General features: G+C 46.0%; 1 protein-coding gene across 3 annotated transcripts in view; it reads right to left on the bottom strand.

Annotated features, from left to right (window-relative positions):
* Positions 1-17,539, bottom strand: part of LRRC2 (leucine rich repeat containing 2) — a 45,824-nt gene that overhangs the window by 19,458 nt on the left and 8,827 nt on the right. For all 3 annotated transcript variants that reach the window (XM_082705385.1, XM_082705384.1, XM_082705383.1), the window contains one exon: positions 7,572-7,715. In XM_082705385.1, coding sequence (XP_082561511.1) covers positions 7,572-7,696 — 125 coding nt within the window. In that variant the 5' untranslated portion in view covers positions 7,697-7,715. The remainder of the gene's footprint in view (positions 1-7,571; positions 7,716-17,539) is intronic.

Below are 17,539 nucleotides of genomic sequence, written 5' to 3'. Positions count from 1 at the left end.
GTGGTGCCGTTGAGGTGGGAGAAAGCCCAGACCTCTTTCCCCCATCCCTTGTTGGGTTGGGACCCGCAGGGCTCAGAGAGCTGTGATCACCTTCTCCTTTATGTAGCTTCAACTGCTTTCAGTCCTGCCTGGTTTTTGTTTCACGCCCCCAAATCCCCCCCATCCATGCCCCATCACCCCCAACCCCCTGTAATGTTCAATTCTTAGGGAATGAGTAAGCAGGGAAACCAGAGGGGCAAAGCTGCTGGGACAGCGTGCAGAGGGTGTGGAGCTAGCTAGAGACCTCTGATTCAGAGCCAAGCCCACACTGCTAAAGCAATCACAGGTGCTGAAACATTCTAGTAAGTGTTTATAGACAGTCTTTCCACCAGTCGAAAGTTAAGCGTGTTAGCAAAGCTTGGTAGCAACACTAGAATGTGATCAATGTCAGTAATTCCTCAGGAGAGCTGCAATGCAGGGGTGGGTGGCTGGTGACACAGCCAGACCCTGCCAGTCACCAACCCTCTAGATCCCAACGGATTTTGTAAAGATCCTATGTATACTGTATGATCCAAACATTCCACTCCTGGGTATTCCTAGAAGACAGGGGAAAGCATATCCATACAAAGACAGGGGCATATGTTCATATCAGCTTTATAGCCCAAACCTGGAAACAATCCAAACACACCTTCACAGGTGAATGGATGGACACACTGTAGCTTATTCACACTACTCGGCAATAAAAAGAAATGAACTCTTGATACACACTACCGCATGAGTGAATCTCAAGGTCATCAGGCTGAACAAAAGAATCCAGGTAATCAATCAATCAACCAATCAATCAATAAAAGAATCCAGACCCAAAAAAGTATTCCATTTATATAAAATGATTTGTAAGACTCTAATAAATGCAGGGCGCCTGCGTGGCTCAGTGGGTTAAAGCCTCTGCCTTCAGCTCGGGTCATGATCTCAGGGTCCTGGGATCGAGTCCCGCATCGGGCTCTCTGCTCAGCGCGGAGCCTGCTTCCTCCTCTCTCTCTCTGCCTGCCTCTCTGCCTACTTGTGATCTCTGTCTGTCAAATAAATAAATAAAATCTTTAAAAAAAAAAAAAAAAGACTCTAATAAGTGCAAAGTCATCTACAAAGACAGGAAGGCGTGACTGCCCTGCCGAGGACAGGGATAAGAGGAAAGCACCACCAAGAGTGAGGAAGAGGCTTGTAAGGTGACACACGTGACCCTATCTTGATGGTGGAGATGGTTTTAGGGACATATACATACATCAAACATTTCAAATTGTATCCTTTAAATACATGTAGTTTCCTGTGTGTAAGTTATGCTCCTCAGTAAGGCTTTTATAAATAACATTTCGTGGTCCCACTTTCATCACCTCCAAGTCCCTCCTCAGCCCCTTTGCACCTCTCTTGCTGTTTCCCGTGCACCCAGCAAACGTCACTCTAGCTGGTATCCACTCCCCCTCCTCTGCCTGCCACCCCCCGCCCCCCCGGTTCTGCACATGCACCCATCCAGGACACAAACATGAAGGAAAGTTCACCACCTTGCAAACTGGCCTCATTTTGGATGGTAGCCCCTGACCCAGGCCCCTCGCTGCTTCCCAGCAGCCCTACCACACTCCCAAGCTCATCTCTTTGCTGTAGGCCCTAGGTGACTCTTAACACATTTTCTCCCTTTCAAGCAAACCTCCATCACCGCCTACCCCATCCTCTACCCCAGAGCTTCTAGTCCAGGGAGGGAAGAAATGGAAGAGAACAGAACACCTGGAAGTCCCAGCACCACATCCACACCACCTGCTCCTGTCTGTTCCTGTCAGCTCTGCCTGTGCTTCGGCTGGTCTAGAAGAACTCTCCCAGATCCTCCTGGTTACCCCCCTCCCGAGCACCTAGCCTCTCACTGGCTCAAGGACTTCCTGCTTGTCTCTTGAGTATTTCCCTCCTGAGGATCACTCCCATTAGCACATGCACTCAGTTTTTTCTCCCAACTCAAAGGGCAACACTGCCACCATCATCTTCCCCACCCCACCCCCACCTTCCTGCAATGTCATGTTTTCCATCAAGCCTGCTTCTCTGCTCCAGCTTACAGCCAACCCCACGAAAGAGCTGTGCTGGCTCACATCCACAATTCTCTGTTCCCATCCCCCTGTTGAACGCCCTTCGCTCGGCGTCCCCCTTCTTTGGAAATTGTTCTCAAGGTCATCACGACCTCCACTTCGCTAGACCCAGTAGCCAAATCCAGTCCTCATCTCCTCTGACCCATCTGGAACATTCGGCACAGCTTTTCTTCCCCCATCAAGCCTGATTGCCCCTTGGCTCCCTCTCTCTGCCGATTCCACTCCTACCTCTCTAGTCACTGGGCTGCCTCCCCCTCAACTTCCCAACCTCCAAATCTCCAAGGTCCCAACACCCAGTCCTTGGACCTCTGCCCTTCTCTATCTACACTCATTTGTTGGCTATCTCGCAGTGCATGGCTTTAAATGGATCTGTATGCTGATGATGCCCAGTTACAGTTATCTAGCCAAGACTGCCTCACTGACTCCTTGCTTCTCCCGTAGCTCCGCCTGAATGTCTAAAATTAACATGTTCCAGTGGCGCCTGGGTGGCTCAGTGGGTTAAAGCCTCTGCCATTGGCTCAGGTCATGATCTCAGGGTCCTGGGATCGAGCCCCGCATCGGGTTCTCTGCTCAGCAGGGAGCCTGCTTCCTCCTCTCTCTCTGCCTGCCTCTCTGCCTACTTGTGATCTCTGTCAAATAAATAAATAAAATCTTTTTATAATTAAAATTTTTTTAAAAATTAAATTAAATTAACATGTTCCAACCCAAATTCCTGATCTTCACCCCAAAACTTGCCTCTTACCCATTCCGTAAAAGGCTTCCAGATGCTCTGGCTAAAAACCTCAGGCCCATCCTTGGCTCCATACTTTCTTCATGCCTCATATCAAATCCATCAAGAGATAACGGTCAGTTCTCCAAGAATCACGCCACTCCCCACCACCTTCCCTGCTTCCATTCTTGCCCAAGGCGCCATCCTCTGCACCACTCTTGCCTCCCTATGGTCTAAACTTGCCCAGCATTTCAAGTAAGCCCATCACAATGACAGTCACACTCTGTCCTTGGCTCTTTGTTTCACCCAGCAAAGCAATGTCCCATTGCATCTCCAAAGCCCTACAAGGCTGTGCCCTCACCTGTCTGTCTGACCACATCCAGTGGTGCAGTCGCTTGCTTTCCTGGTCTGCTGACTGGCTCCCTTGCTCCTCCTTGAACACCCAGGACAACCCATGCCTCAATATTTGCATTGCTCTTTTGTCTGCCTGGGACATTCGTTCCTGAATTTCGGCAGGGTTGGCTCCCCAGGTCTACGTGTACACTTTTTGCTCTTCCAAAATGACTTTGGGTATCATTGGAGTTTCAAGCTTGCCATTAAGCTGGGAGAAAGAGGAGCATTTGAAAAAAATATTTTGCCGATGGCCCTGGCTAGCCTGGCTACCACCCTACCAAGGTCCTAGTCACAGCGAGCTGAGCCGGGGTAAGCACTCGGCTAGCAAGGAGGCAGGGCTTCAGGATCTACCTATGACATCTCCATGTAATGTCATAAAAGTATAAGTTTAAAAAAAGGCCAGCACATGGAGGGAGATGAATTTCATACTGGGAGAAAGTGGCGGGATGGGCTTGGGATCGTTACTTTTCCTTATTAGCTCTTCTGTATAGTTTAAGTATATTTTAATACCATGTGATTTTTAAAAATGTAAATACCTAGGGCCACCTGGACAACTCGGTTGGTTAAGCATCGGAGACTTGATTTCAGCTCCGGTCATGATCTCAGGGTCCTGGGGTCGAGCCCTGTGTCCAGTTCTGCCCTGGGCATTGAGCCTGTTTAAGACTCTCTCTCTCCTTTCTCTCACTCTACCCTTCCTTCTACTCCTGCATGCTGTCTGTCTGTCTCTGTCTCTCTCTCTCTCTCCCCCCACCATAAATAAATAAATAAATAAATCTTTTAAAATAAATAAATGTAAATGCCTGCCTATGGATCTAGATCAGACTGTAGCAGTCAGGGCTGTGAGGCAGACCCTGGGTCTAAGACATGCAGATTGAAGGAAAGAGGAAATCCCCCCAAAATGGCAGCAGCCAACAGCACAGACACTGTTCACCAAGCCTTGTGCTCACCAAGCACTTTTCAAGTTAACATCTCTTTTACCCTCATTTCTTAGACTGAGTCCAAAGGGCTACCCTGCCAATGTAATGAAACGATGCCCATTAAGCTTTACAGAATGCATCTTTCCTTTATCGTGAAGAACAAACCAACATAAATGGCTCACATATTTGGGGGCAGCTAACATATAATGGAGAAAAGAAAAGATATGAGACACATCTCATTAAAAAGAAGCATATACCAAATCTTTTGGGGATTTCTTTTTAAATGTTTTCTATCCCATTCCCTCTGAAACCCCATAAGAATATAAACTATTTTTTGGTGAGAGTCAAGACGTTGGTGAGAGTCAACTCTTTTTTTCAATTCCATTCTCTTCCTCCAGAATGATTAAAATCAGTAAACAGTCTAGCATAAGATAATAGAGTTGTTGAATCGCTCCCTTGTACACATGAGACTGGTATAACATAGTGTGTCGGCTGCCCTTCAATTTTAAAAAAATGGGGGGAAAAGATCAAAAGAGATAAATAAATACATGAATAAACTGTCTTTGTCTTTATACGTTATCACCCGTATAACTGAATAATCATCCCCTTGAATCAATTTTAGCAGAACCTCAAATACAAGACATGTAAAACAATGCCATTACAGTTTCACTAATTAAATCAGTAAATGTGCAAATAAAGTGCTCTTCCCTTAAGGAACGAACCCACAATCCTAGCCTAGATGGCAGAGAGCCTTCCTGGGTGAAAAAGTCCTCACTCAGAACCTTCCAGCTGCTCTTCTATTTCTCCCACTCAGTGACTCAGTTTCATCCAGGCAGGATGCTATTCTGTATTGTATCTTTGCTTAAAATGCTTTTTAAAAATATATATATTATTTATTTATTTGTCAAAGAGAGAGAGCACGCACAATCAGGGGGAGCAGCAGGCAGAGGGGGAAGCAGGATCCCCACTGAGCAGGGAGCCCAATGTGGGACTTGATCCCCAGACCCTGAGATGCTTAACCAACTGAGCAACAGATGCTTAACCAACTGAGCCACCCAGGCGCTCCTCTGTTTATCATTTTTAAGTTTTGATACGTGCTTCATGAAATAAAGACAGTCTTACAAAATGGAGCACCATGAAGTGAGGTCACAGAGCAAGCTAGAGCCTGTTTTCATAAAATTAAATTAACCAGATAATTGCTTTTTCTGATAAGACATTCGTCGGGTTTTCAATATGTTAATTTCCCCGCAGGAAACAGATCTTGAGAAACTAAAGTTACCCTACAAATAGTGTTAAGAATCGCAGCATGAATCGCAGTACAGAAACTCAGAGACACCTGCCAAAAAAGGGAAATTCATTCATTCATACGTTCATTTTTTTACAGGTCCTGGGAAGCCGATCAGCTTGCTCCTTGAACCCCCACATTCCTCCCTCCACTATCCCTACTTCACCCTCACCTGCCCAGCCAATTTGATGGCTGTTTTTCTTATCCTGAGCTAGAAAAACCTAACTTCCCTAAGAAGTTTTCTGTCTTAGGGCAAGCAAGATAAGACAGGGCACCAGCCCCATTCAGGGCCAACCCGGTACATAGGAACCATGGGAAGCTGTCTACAAAGTCATTTCACAGCAGGATGAAAGAAGCCAAGAGGCAAAAACCACTCCAAAGCAGCTGAACCCTAGCTCTCTGCAGATGCCTCCTGCTTCCAGAACCCTCAGGGGGTTACATCAGCTACAGACACTTTCCCGCAAAACCCCCAGGGCTTGGGTCCCCCTTTAGCAAGTTGTCCTACCCTAGAGTAACCCAGATGCTAGGAGTAAGGAGAAGGTCGGAGCAGAGCTGAGAGACACTTTGGGCTCACAGGGTCCAGGGACCTGTGTAATTAATTCGTGCTAGTGTAGATCGCTCAGACCCATTGCCATAGGTGTTGCCCAGTCTGAGGTTCCAATTCTTAAATTCAAGATTCATCTCATATTGGATAACCTCCGATTAGTGCAAGTGAAAAGAACGTCCCAACTATGTGTGACTGCAGCATTGTGAGATCTTGGCCAAATCCTCTGCTTACCAGCTATGTCAACTTGGGTAAGACATTTGGGTCCCAACTTCCTCGTCTTCAAGTTGGGGATAAGGGTAACCACCTGGACAGGCTGTGATGCTTACAGTAACAGCTTAATTACTTATCAAACATGATCAAAATAGGTACTGGTTTGATCCAGATAGTTCATAAGAATGGAGAGCCAAGAACAGAGAGACATTCACACCTTACACATTTTGTTTTGTTTTGTTAAAGATTTTTTATTTATTTGACAGAGAGAGATCACAAGTAGACGGAGAGGCAGGCAGAGAGAGAGAGAGAGGGAGGAGGAAGCAGGCTCCCTGCCTAGCAGAAAGCCCGATAAAGGACTCAATCCCAGGACCCTGAGATCATGACCTGAGCTGAAGGCAGAGGTTTAAACCACTGAGCCACCCAGGAAGCCCACACATTTTGTTTTTAACTTAAAGTACAGGGGCACCTGGGTGGCTCGGTCGTTAAGTATCTGCCTTCAGCTCACGACATGAGCTGGGATCTAGCCCCACGTAGAGCTTCCTGTTCTGCAGGAAGCCTGCTTCTCCCTCTCCCAATCCCCATGCTTGTGTTCTCTCTACTGCTGTGTGGGTCTCTCTGTCAAATAAATAAGTAAATCTTAAAAAAAAAAAAAAAAAAAAAAAACTTAAAGCACAGAAAAATATCAACCTTTGCCAACTTGAGATAAAGTTATGGTCCTCCTCGGAAACTGGGTCTGCTGATCAGAATCCCATTCTGCCTTTCTTATATAAACCACACCCTCCGCACATCATGCAAGAGCTCCAGTTTTGGATCCTTCATAGGGAATTAAAAAATCAGAGATGCAAAGCCACCGGCATGTGCAACCTCTCCAACTGGTCCTATTGCCTTGAATTTGTGCAGTGCTGAGTCAATTGTGTGGCCCTTGGTTATCCCAAATGGAGTTTTTCCAAAGCCATCAGCTTCATTTCATATACCTATCACTCTCTTTTCCTCCTGTATCATGAGCTTACACGAGCATAGACAAATTATCTCCTCTGCAGCCAAGTAAAAAATGGTATCAGTAGAGCAAGTCTTAGTCCGCATTCAGCTCAACTGGTAAGGATGGAAATACATGACAGGGAGTACCTTTGAGCTGCTCCAGGGCATGGGAGAGAGTTTACTGTGTCATCGCTGTGCACCCCGTGCCTGGTACGGTGCCTGGAATGCATGTGGGACTGTACACCACGGGCTCGCGATTATGGGAATCAGACATTCGCTGTGGGCAACAGTGGGATGGCTTCAAAGTCCAATGAGTAAGTGTCACAGAGAAATCCCAGAAGGGCCTTCCTCTCCACAACATGACCACAGCTTGCCTAGCCCCCACTCACTAAAGAAGCTACAGGCAAGTAGAGAAAACACATACTTTTCCAATGCGCTTTTCTCAAGCCTTTCTGTCTCCTTCTTCTGCCAAGCTTTGTGCTTCTTGACGCGCGTCTCCCACAAGGCTCTGATGACAGAAATGTCGAACACGACCACTTTGTGTCCCATTTTGGGAGCATGAAATTACCTATTTAAAAAACACACATATGTCAGCTTCACACACACACACAAGAGAAAATAGTTTTCTTACAACCTTTATTTTTTTTGAAGATTTTTTTAAAATTTATTTGAGATAGAGTGCGCGTGCCGGCCAGCGATGGGGAAAGGGCTCAGAGAGCAGGGTGGGGGAGGTGGGGAGGTGGGGACGGAAGGAAAAGGACAAGCAGACTCCTGGCTGCCGGCTCCGCACAGAGACCATAACACACTGAAGTTGGATCCCAGGACTCCAAGATCCCAACCTGAGATCACGAGCAGAACTGAAACCAAGAGTCAGACGCCCAACGACTGAGCCATCCAGGCACCCCAGTTTTAGCATGAACTTTGAAATGAAACAAGAATGAATCCATCCTCATAAGTAATGATGAAATGCCCTGTGAATTCCAGAATGGCAGTTTGCTAATGTTCTTAAAGCCTGATGGTACTCTGGGTTAAGTCAAGTCCAACACCCAGCCTGTGGCTCCTCTAGAAGGTCACACTTGTAGCTCTACCTCTCAGCCAGATTTGGGGGTTCCCAAAGCCCCCTGGGCCCTCCATAAGCCTCTTGGTTCCATGTTCTATTGAATTTTCTAGCAGCTCATCTTTCCACTAGGGCTGTACCAGACTCAAGGGTACGTTTGTGAATTAATCAGAAAACACACACATACACACACACACTCCTGGTGACCTGAGGCTACACCAGCAGTCACCGTTAAACAACAAAACCAATCCTTGCACCAAGAACCATGAGCACTTTCCCAATAGGGACTGACCACGACACAGAGCATGGGGACGGGTCCTGCGAGGGTCCCCTGCAACATGAAACTTCACAGGCTGCTGGTCTCTGTGTATGTAAGGAAACTCAAGGGCAGGTGCATCTTGGCCCTTCATCGAAGTGAGACCCAGCACAGTGCCTGGCACACAGCAGACCCTCTGTAAATATTTGTGAAGTCCATAAACGAAAACTGAATAAGAGGTTTGCATCCAGATTGCTCCCCTCTCAGGCCACTCAGTGAGCTTCCTCTCTCCTTTTTATGTTCCCATCTTTTTTTTTTCTTTAAGATTTTATTTATTTATTTGACAGACAGAGATCACAAGGAGGCAGAGAGGCAGGCAGAGAGAGGAGGAAGCAGGCTCCCTGCTGAGCAGAGAGCCCAATGCGATGCAGGGCTCTTGGGGGCTCGATCCCAGGACCCAAGGATCACGACCGGAGCCAAAGGCAGAGGCTTTAACCCACTGAGTCACCCAGGCGCCCCATCTTGTTTTTATTTTATTCATTGCCTTAAGTGATTATTTGTTCACCGAAAAAAAAAAACAAAAACTGTCAGGATGTAAAAGTACTTCTTAATGTTCATTCCTCTAACCTGCACTGATCTGCCTTATCTAAAAATAACTTCCTAGTTATCGTTTTACATTTCCCCTACTTAGTAGCATTGAAATCTGGCTCCATCCACTTCCTGATTCATGCACACACGCACACACACACACACACACACACATGCGCGCGCGCGCACACACAGCGTGTCAGTCAGCCAATCGTAGGGCTGTTGAATATTCTCTGCTCCAGTTCCAGATGCTTCTAAATGGCAGTCCTTGGGGACACAAAAGCAAATATTTGATCTTCAGACTCAGCTGTGTACTTGCCACGAAGGGCTTGCCAGGCTGAGCGGGAAAGCCGGCTTCTGTCTGCGCAGTGGAAGGCTGGAGAGCCATCATTTTCGTCTTAACGAGCTGAAAATGCTGGCCCCGGCTTCCTTCCATCTTTCCCTTCATTTCTGACATCTGGGACTGTCTTTTGTCTGCCTTTAAATATTTTTACCTCAAGGAGATTTCTGGCAAAGGTACAAGAGATGCACCTTTTTGTGCGGACCGATGTTCTCAATTCTCTGGGGTCAATAACATGAGCGAGGCATTGGAAGGTCCTGGAACTCTATTTAACCTTTTCAGGAACTGTTGGACTGTTTCCCCAAAGCAGCAGCCTCATGTTCCTGCCCTGACAGCCGAGCATGAGGGTTCTGGTGTCTCCACATCCTCTCTACGCTCGTTCTTCCACTCTCTCCCACCATGGCCGTCCCAGTAGGTGGGGGCAGTGGTCTCTAGTGGTTTTGATTTGCGTTTCCCTGACAGCTAATGAGGTTGACTGAACATCTTTTTATGTACTTATGGACCATTTTCATACCTTCTTGGGAGAAATGTCTATTCATATCCTTTGCCAAATTTTAAATGGGGCCATTTGTCTTTTTAATTGTTGACTTGTAATAGCTCTTTCTATGTCCTAAGCACGGGTCTTTTGTCTGATACATGATTCACAAATGTTCTTCGATTCCAACCTTTTATTTTTAACCTAATTATACAGTTATATTTGGTATGAGATTTTGTAGACAGAACCTTTTACTTTTTTTTTTTTTTTTTTTTTAAGTAGGCTCCATACTCAGTGTGGGGCTTGAACTCACAACCCTGAGATCAATAGTCGTATCCAGCCTGGAGCCGCTGTTGACAGAATCTTGTTGGATCATTTATTTCACACATTCCAACAACGTCTTTTAATTGGTGTATTTGAGCAATTTACATTAACCATAATTACTGATACTTTGCATTTAGGTCTAAATTCACTTATTACCCATTTTCTGCTGGACTCCTCTTTTGTTTTCTTTTTACACTTTCCAGCCTCCTTTTGTGGTTATCTGAACATCATTTTAGTATTCAATTTATTTTCTCTGTTGTGTTTTGGACTCTGTTTCTCAGTGTAGTCTTTCCTTTTTCATGGCTGCCCTAGGGAGGATAAGCTCCCGGCTTCACTTCTCATAGCCCATCAGAAACAATATTTTACCCCATGGAGTGAGTCGTGGAAACCTCACTACCACTGAGGTCCCTTAGGCTCTCGCCTCGGTGCTGCCATTGTCCCTTGCAGTGAATCTGTCAGTGTTCTATTTTGGGCTTCCAGTCCTGAAATGTTTTTAAAGAACTCACGAGGAGGACGCTAGCCCATCACATCTACCCTGATAGGACCTTATCTGTGGCTCCTCCCTCATTCCTATTGTCCCATGTCCCCTCTGGTAGCATTTCCCTTCTGCCTAAACAACTCCCCTAAACAGTCCCCTCAGACAGAGACCTCAGCTGACCAAACCTCTGTTCCCCTTCACCTGAATATCTTCTTTTCACTTTCACTCCTTTTTTTTTTCCTTTTTCCTCTTTTCCTTTTTTTTTTCTACCTTCACTCCTGAAGATGGTTTTTGCTGGATAGCGAATCCTGAGGTAATTCTTTTCAACATTTTATAGACACTGCCCGTGTCTTCTGGCCTCCATGGTTTCCCACGAGAAAGGTACAGTAGTTGGAACTATAAGTCTTGTCAAGGTGACACGTCACATTTCTCCCACGACGTGTTGAGAATTATTCCTTGTCTTTGGGTTTCCTGTTTAATTATGACAAATCTGGGCATGGGTTTTTTTGGGTTTATGCCGTGTGGGATTTCCCTAGCTCCTCTGGTCGGGAGGTTCTAAATTTTGCCAAATTGGGGGATTTTTCAGCCATCGTTTTTTTCTCCAGCTATTTTTTTTTTTTTCTGCAATGCCCTCTTCCTCCCCTTTTCTGGGACTCGGACAAAACAAGTATTAGCCGTTTCAATATCATTTTGTAGATTCTTGAGGCTGTTGGCTTTTTTAGACATCTCTTTTCCTTTCTTTTTTCAGATTTATAATATCCAGCAATCCATCTTCAAATGTCCCACACCTTCCCATATCATCTCCATTATGTTTATGAGTCTATCCAGGGAGTATTTTATTTCAGGGATTGTCTATTTTATTTCTAAAGTTGCCATTTAGTTCTTTTTATCTCCGACTTCTTGTTGGTCCTTTCTCTTTCCATTCACACCCGAGGGCAGAGGGAGAGGACTCCAGAAAGGACAAACTTGGAAGGGCTTCCAACCTCGTTTTAGAAGTTGCAGCTCGGCGCAGTGGAGAGCAGAGTAGTCCTCTGGTTTGGTCAGGCTGGTCTGGCTCACTGGGCAACTGACAGGCCACGCCCCCCACCCCAGGGTGGAAGGCCACCTGACCAGTCACCAGGGGTGCGGACATATGCAGTGTGGGTCCTGGGTCGTAGGAAGCCTTCAGAGCACAGGGGCTTCACGAGGGCTCTGTTTTCTAGGTGGAGAGCACTGCAGAAAGCTTCTTGCTAGCCAGGGCTGTCCATTTGCAAAGGACCAGGTTCTGGGCCTGGGGCTGGGGCCAGCTCGTGTACCCAGACCCCTGCTGGCCCCCTCCTGCCCACACCGGAACAGGAAGGAGAACTCCTTCCACGGTACTGTCCCTTTAGTGCTGTCCCCTGAGAAGGCTGAACGGGTTGTTCACTTGAAAGGACAAATACTTCAAGGAACAACACAGTGTGTCATACAGCACAGACGTTGAAGGCTATGTTCAAAGCCAAGAGGCACTACGTTGATGACTGACACAGTAGGTGGTTCAGTTCAGACGTCACATTCCCTCCTCCGGCCTTCTGGGACTAGAATTCCCAGGGTGGGGACTGTCCTCAGATTGTACGGGTGGACTGCCCATGTGCGCCCCCCAGCGGCCGTCTGGGATGGAGGCCATGGTCCACCCTGCCCTTAGGCTCAAACAGCAGAAGGCATGCTATTAAGGATCAGACTCCCAGGGAAGGCTCAAGGATGAGCCCAGGAGCTCTAAACAACGTTATGTCAAATAAATAAATAAAATCTTAAAAAAAAAAAATCACATTTCTCTCAGGAAGTAAGTCTTTTCTAAAAGTTGGTTTAGGGACGCCTGGGTGGCTCAGTGGGTTAAGCAGCTGCCTTCGGCTCAGGTCATGATCCCAGCGTCCTGAGATCGAGTCTCACATCGGGCTCCTTGCTCAGCAGGGAGCCTGTTTCTCCCTCTGCCTCTGCCTGCCATTCTATCTGCCTGTGCTCGCTCTCTCCCCCTCTCTCTCTCTGATAAATAAATAAAATCTTTAAAAAAATAATAATAAATAAATTTAAAAAATAAGTAAAAATAAAAGTTGGTTTAAACGGGTGATGGGGATTAAGGAGGGCACTTGTGGTGAGCCCAGCACTTTTAAGTGCTGGATCACTAAATTCTATACCTGAGACTAGTATTATGATCTATGTTAATTGGAAATGAAATAAAAACAAACAAATAAATAAATGTTGGCTTTGAAAATATTACATGCCACCATTCCATCAAACTATAGATAATGGCGAATTTGTCATCATAGGATTGGTACCTTATAGTGACAACAAAAAGTGTTCCCTAAAACTAATCTACGGACAATCTAAAGAAGATACTTAAAGAGTAGGCAGAAAAATCTTTATGCTTGCAGAGTTGGGATCCTAGATTTTTAAAGGTGAGGTACAAATACCACAAATATATCTTTTATTTGAAGTCTAATCAAATATATGAAATCAAGCTGGATAGAAAACTAATTAGAGAAGAAGGGCAGATTCTACAGTCATAGATAGGTAAAGGGAAGGTGCCCCAGAAATGTGAATTTGATTAGGAATTCCCAGGTAGTTTTTTTTTTTTTTTTAGATTTCATTTATTTATCTGTCAGAGAGAGAGCGAGCGAGAGTGAGCACAGGCAGAGTCAGAGGGAGAAGCAAGCTCCCTGCGGAGCAAGGAGCCCGATGTGGGACTCGATCCCATGATGCTGGGATGATGACCTGAGCTGAAGGCAGCTTCTTAACCAACTGAGCCACCCAGGCGTCCCCTCCCAGGTAGTTTAAAAACCTGTCCCTGGGCTTCATAAAATCTAAGCGTCATTCTCTAATTTGAATTTTAACAAAAGAGATCATATTTTGTGTGATGTGATTGAAAGAATGTAAGGAGTGAGACACTTTATGTTTTATGTGAATTGTTGAATTTGTCTCTTGGTTTCAGATTTCTAGTTTGTAGTGTCTCAGGATTTTTATATGTCTATAATACATGTTTTTCTGAAAACACATGAGATTTACCAAAATTATCTTTCCATATCAGGCCATTTTCTCAATGTGGCAACTTCACCGCAGGCTCAAATCAAGGCCAGATGGGTTATTCATACCTATATATATATATATATCTATTTGTACCTATATACATATATATGAATGAATAAGGAAAATAATTAAGTGCTTAGATTATTTAGTAGTAAACTGGTTAAATGAATAAATAAGCTGAATTATTACATGCTATAGTCAGATTGTGTTGAAGTAGAAAATATAACTAAAAGCCTAAAATGTATTGTACAGTTTCTTAAAGTATTATATATGCTGCTAGCTCAGATACAAATTTTGTTTTTATTGGCTTTTTGTTTTAAAATAAGTGTATGATAGATTAAAGATATTCTGCTTACGTGAAAAAAAAAATAAATAAACAACGTTATGGTTGTTGTCAGAGCTCTTCCCTCTCCTCTGTTCCCCCAGTTCTTCTAGATTGCTGAGGCTCCCTTTTACAGTCCTTTGGCCAGAGAGCTGGGGCTTTAGGCCCCCTGCTTTGTTGTGCACCCACTTTTGGGGGCCAAGTAGCAGGAGGCCCTGGGGATAGAAAAAGCAATGAGAGTTTCCTCCACTCTCTGGGGCCTGCAACTCCTCAGATCCAAACGGAAAGACCCCTTTTCTCAAAGTTTTGAGTGACTGAGGCCCTCCACTATCAAACCCCTGCCCCCATGCCCCTGCACCTCCTGCTATCACTGAATCCTTTAGGGCCCGAGGCATTACAGGATGGAGAAAAGAAAAACAGGGATTTGACCTCTCTCTCTGAGCATGAGGGGTCCCCTTTTCCTCTCCTGGAGTGACATTCAATACCCTTGTGCCCAGTTGTGGGTTCCAGGCTGCCTTGAGTCCAGGCAGTACAACACTGGAGGGGAGGGGGGGAGGGAAACATACCACAGGCTCTCTGTACTTGGAATTCTGGGGTCTTTCCCTTACTCTGTTGCCACCAGCTGGTTTTCACAGTCTTCATCCTCCTGTTTCGTGTGCTCCTTCCGGGTTTTAGAACCACATTCAACGGGAGAGACATGGTGGAGGACGCCTGACTCCGTGTCCCCCAGAACCAAAAACCACTGCATGTCATTTGTCTTTTACCACGTTCCTTACTCTGTCATTTTCAGCTCAGGAGCACCTCAGCTGCAAACATCTTAACCAAAGTTGGCTTTTAACCAAAAAAAAAAAAGCTTCCATAGAAGTATGCCAAGCACCAATCTGAACACAAGAGAGCACAGTCCCCAGCCTGAAATGGAGAAAAATTAGAAAGAGAGAAAGAACCAGGCAGACTCAAAGGCTTTGAGGCAATCGCTGTACATAATCCAAGTCTACACATAAAAGCAAAGAAAAAAGCCAGAGTAAAGTGAGCTTTCCGAGCAATGTGGACAGTCCAGGCAGCCCAGGGTACTTAAAGCTGGAAGACTGCTCCCTGTTCAGGGTGTGTGTTCTAGACCAACGAGCTTGACTCAGCCTCTGCTGTTGAGTGACTGTCATTTTCCTAGACCAGCAAGCCCTTGGGGAGTTACCGGATCTGTCCATTAACTGCCTGTGCCTTAAACACACACACACACCATTGCTCATTAGTTCCCATGCATTCATTTGGGAGAAATGTAATTCAAGTTTGCATGCTAGAGGAATGGTCTCTTCTTGATGCCTTTGGGTTCTGTTTTTTACATACTTGTAAATCAATATTAGTGTCAGTATTTTGATGGGAAAGAGCATATCCTATTTGTCATCTAACCATGTTCCCCATTTCCCCCGTATCTTGCGAAACAGAGAAGGAGTTTCTGTTCTTCAATTAAGAAGGTTTTGAATGTGCCGGAATTTAAATCAGGGTCACCTGTGAGATGTTCTGTTTGCAAATGTGTGTGACAAAACATAGAGGGTCTAAGAACAGTGAGAGATGACCACGTTTGCTACATGTTTGCACGTACTGCCCAGAAAGCTTGGGAGGCTAAGAAATAACCAACCGCAAATGCCAGGTCCAGCCCCGCCCTTGGTGTCCTGTGCAGGACAGGGCTCAATCTAGGCCTCCCTAGACAACAGGGCAGGTTCAAGATCAACCCTGGAGATAGTAGCTCTTATGGGTGGGTGTCAGATCAGAAAAGTGGTTTTATAATAGGAGCCAATGAGTCATTCCAGGACAGAAAGGAGACCCTCCCTCTGGGAACAAAGCCACACTGGGGAGCAGAGAGGAGGGAGATACCAAGGACGGGACACAGGGGCCAGTCCCTCAGCAGGTTCCGGAAAGAGAGACGGTCCCCTGGCGAATTTACAAAGCTCATCTCTTTTTTGTAGCATGAGCTCCAGTCAACACAGCCTTTCAGCAAATCCCTGAAATGCAATTTCCTAAGCATTAGGTTTCTCCAGAACTATAGAAAGAGCACCATGATACCCTATTCCAAAGCAGTAAAGAGAAATTCACCTCTACAGGATGTCGTGTGAGACAACCTCAATTCAAATAAAGCAGCAATATCCTCCTAGAGGAAACACTACATCCAAGCAGACTCTCCTGAGGCACCATAAGAAATGCAGAGCATTAGCCTGAGCCCTAATGGATTTGACAGCTAAGATTCATGGACCCAAGGGAACATCTGATTCCAGTTCCCTGCTGGAGATCTATCTGGCTTTGTATTACAGCTGAAGCACGAGAACACGGATCCCTAGATTTGGGGCTGCAGGGTCCGCAGCCACGGAAGAGAAGAAAACACCTGAGACTAGAAGAGAAGAGAGGACGATAGTGACATCACTCATGGCAGCAGAAAGGACTCTGGGGCAGAGTGCCCTGAGGCTCATTTTTCTCCAGGGCTTGGAGTTCTGGGTCCTGAGTGGACACGTCAACAATCAGAGTCTCAGAAGTTTGATTCACAGTAGAAAGGAAAATTCCTCCTGGAAAAACATTTTGCTTTACTGCTTTACTGTATTATTTCAGTAAAGGGCAAGAGAGTAAATATTGTAGGCTTCACGGGTCAGTTGGCACAATGCAAGCAGTTCTGTAGGCACTTAGATCACAACAGAGAAAACTCCTGGCCTGCCCCTCCCTGCTGACTTGCCCTGGGCCTGCAAGAGCCCCGAGCCTGCTTCTCCGCTTTGTGCTGGGTTGTCACCTGCTAGAGACATTCTCAGGACAAAAGTGACTGGCCCAAGAGGGAAAGGCCCGGCAGGGACTGGGAATGGGGAGCTGCTGTAATCAGTTTCACTCTCTGTCCCGGTGACACTCAGATACCGGTGTGTGTGTTCTCATCTCCTGCCAGCTCCAGATGGGTAGCTGGCTCAAGGCTAAGTGGGTTTGCTAAGTCACCAACTCCCGAGCAAAGATTCCATTGCTTGGTGCCCAGCCATTCCCCACAGCAGAGTGTCCAACATGTACAGAGCAACCAGCATGGACCTTGGGCAATAGCAAGATACAGCTGGCCCAGTAGACAGACACTGAGAGTGGAGGAGAAGGTGGGGGTGGGGGAGGTAGGGTCTCCAACTTGGTCTCCAAGGCTCACAATGCTAGCCCCTTCAGTGGTGCCCCTGCCATACAAATACACCGGCCAGTCCTGTGTGCACATCCCAGCTTTTGTGAACAATAAACTAGATTTTGCTTTGTGGATACGATGGCTTTAAAATTGTACCCACACGTTCCTTTATATTCTTTCCTTTAAGAGTATAGAACTTGGGGCGCCTGGGTGGCTCAGTGGGTTAAGCCGCTGCCTTCGGCTCAGGTCATGATCTCAGGGTCCTGGGATCGAGTCCCGCATTGGGCTCTCTGCTCAGCAGGGAGCCTGCTTCCTCCTCTCTCTCTCTGCCTACCTCTCTGCCTACTTGTGATCTCTCTGTCAAATAAATAAATAAAATCTTT

Source organism: Mustela nivalis, assembly GCF_964662115.1.
Source record: "Mustela nivalis genome assembly, chromosome: 1".
NCBI classification, from domain to species: domain Eukaryota; kingdom Metazoa; phylum Chordata; class Mammalia; order Carnivora; family Mustelidae; genus Mustela; species Mustela nivalis.
The sequence above is the reverse complement of the archived record's forward strand: the minus strand, read 5'-3'. Positions and strand labels throughout refer to the sequence as shown.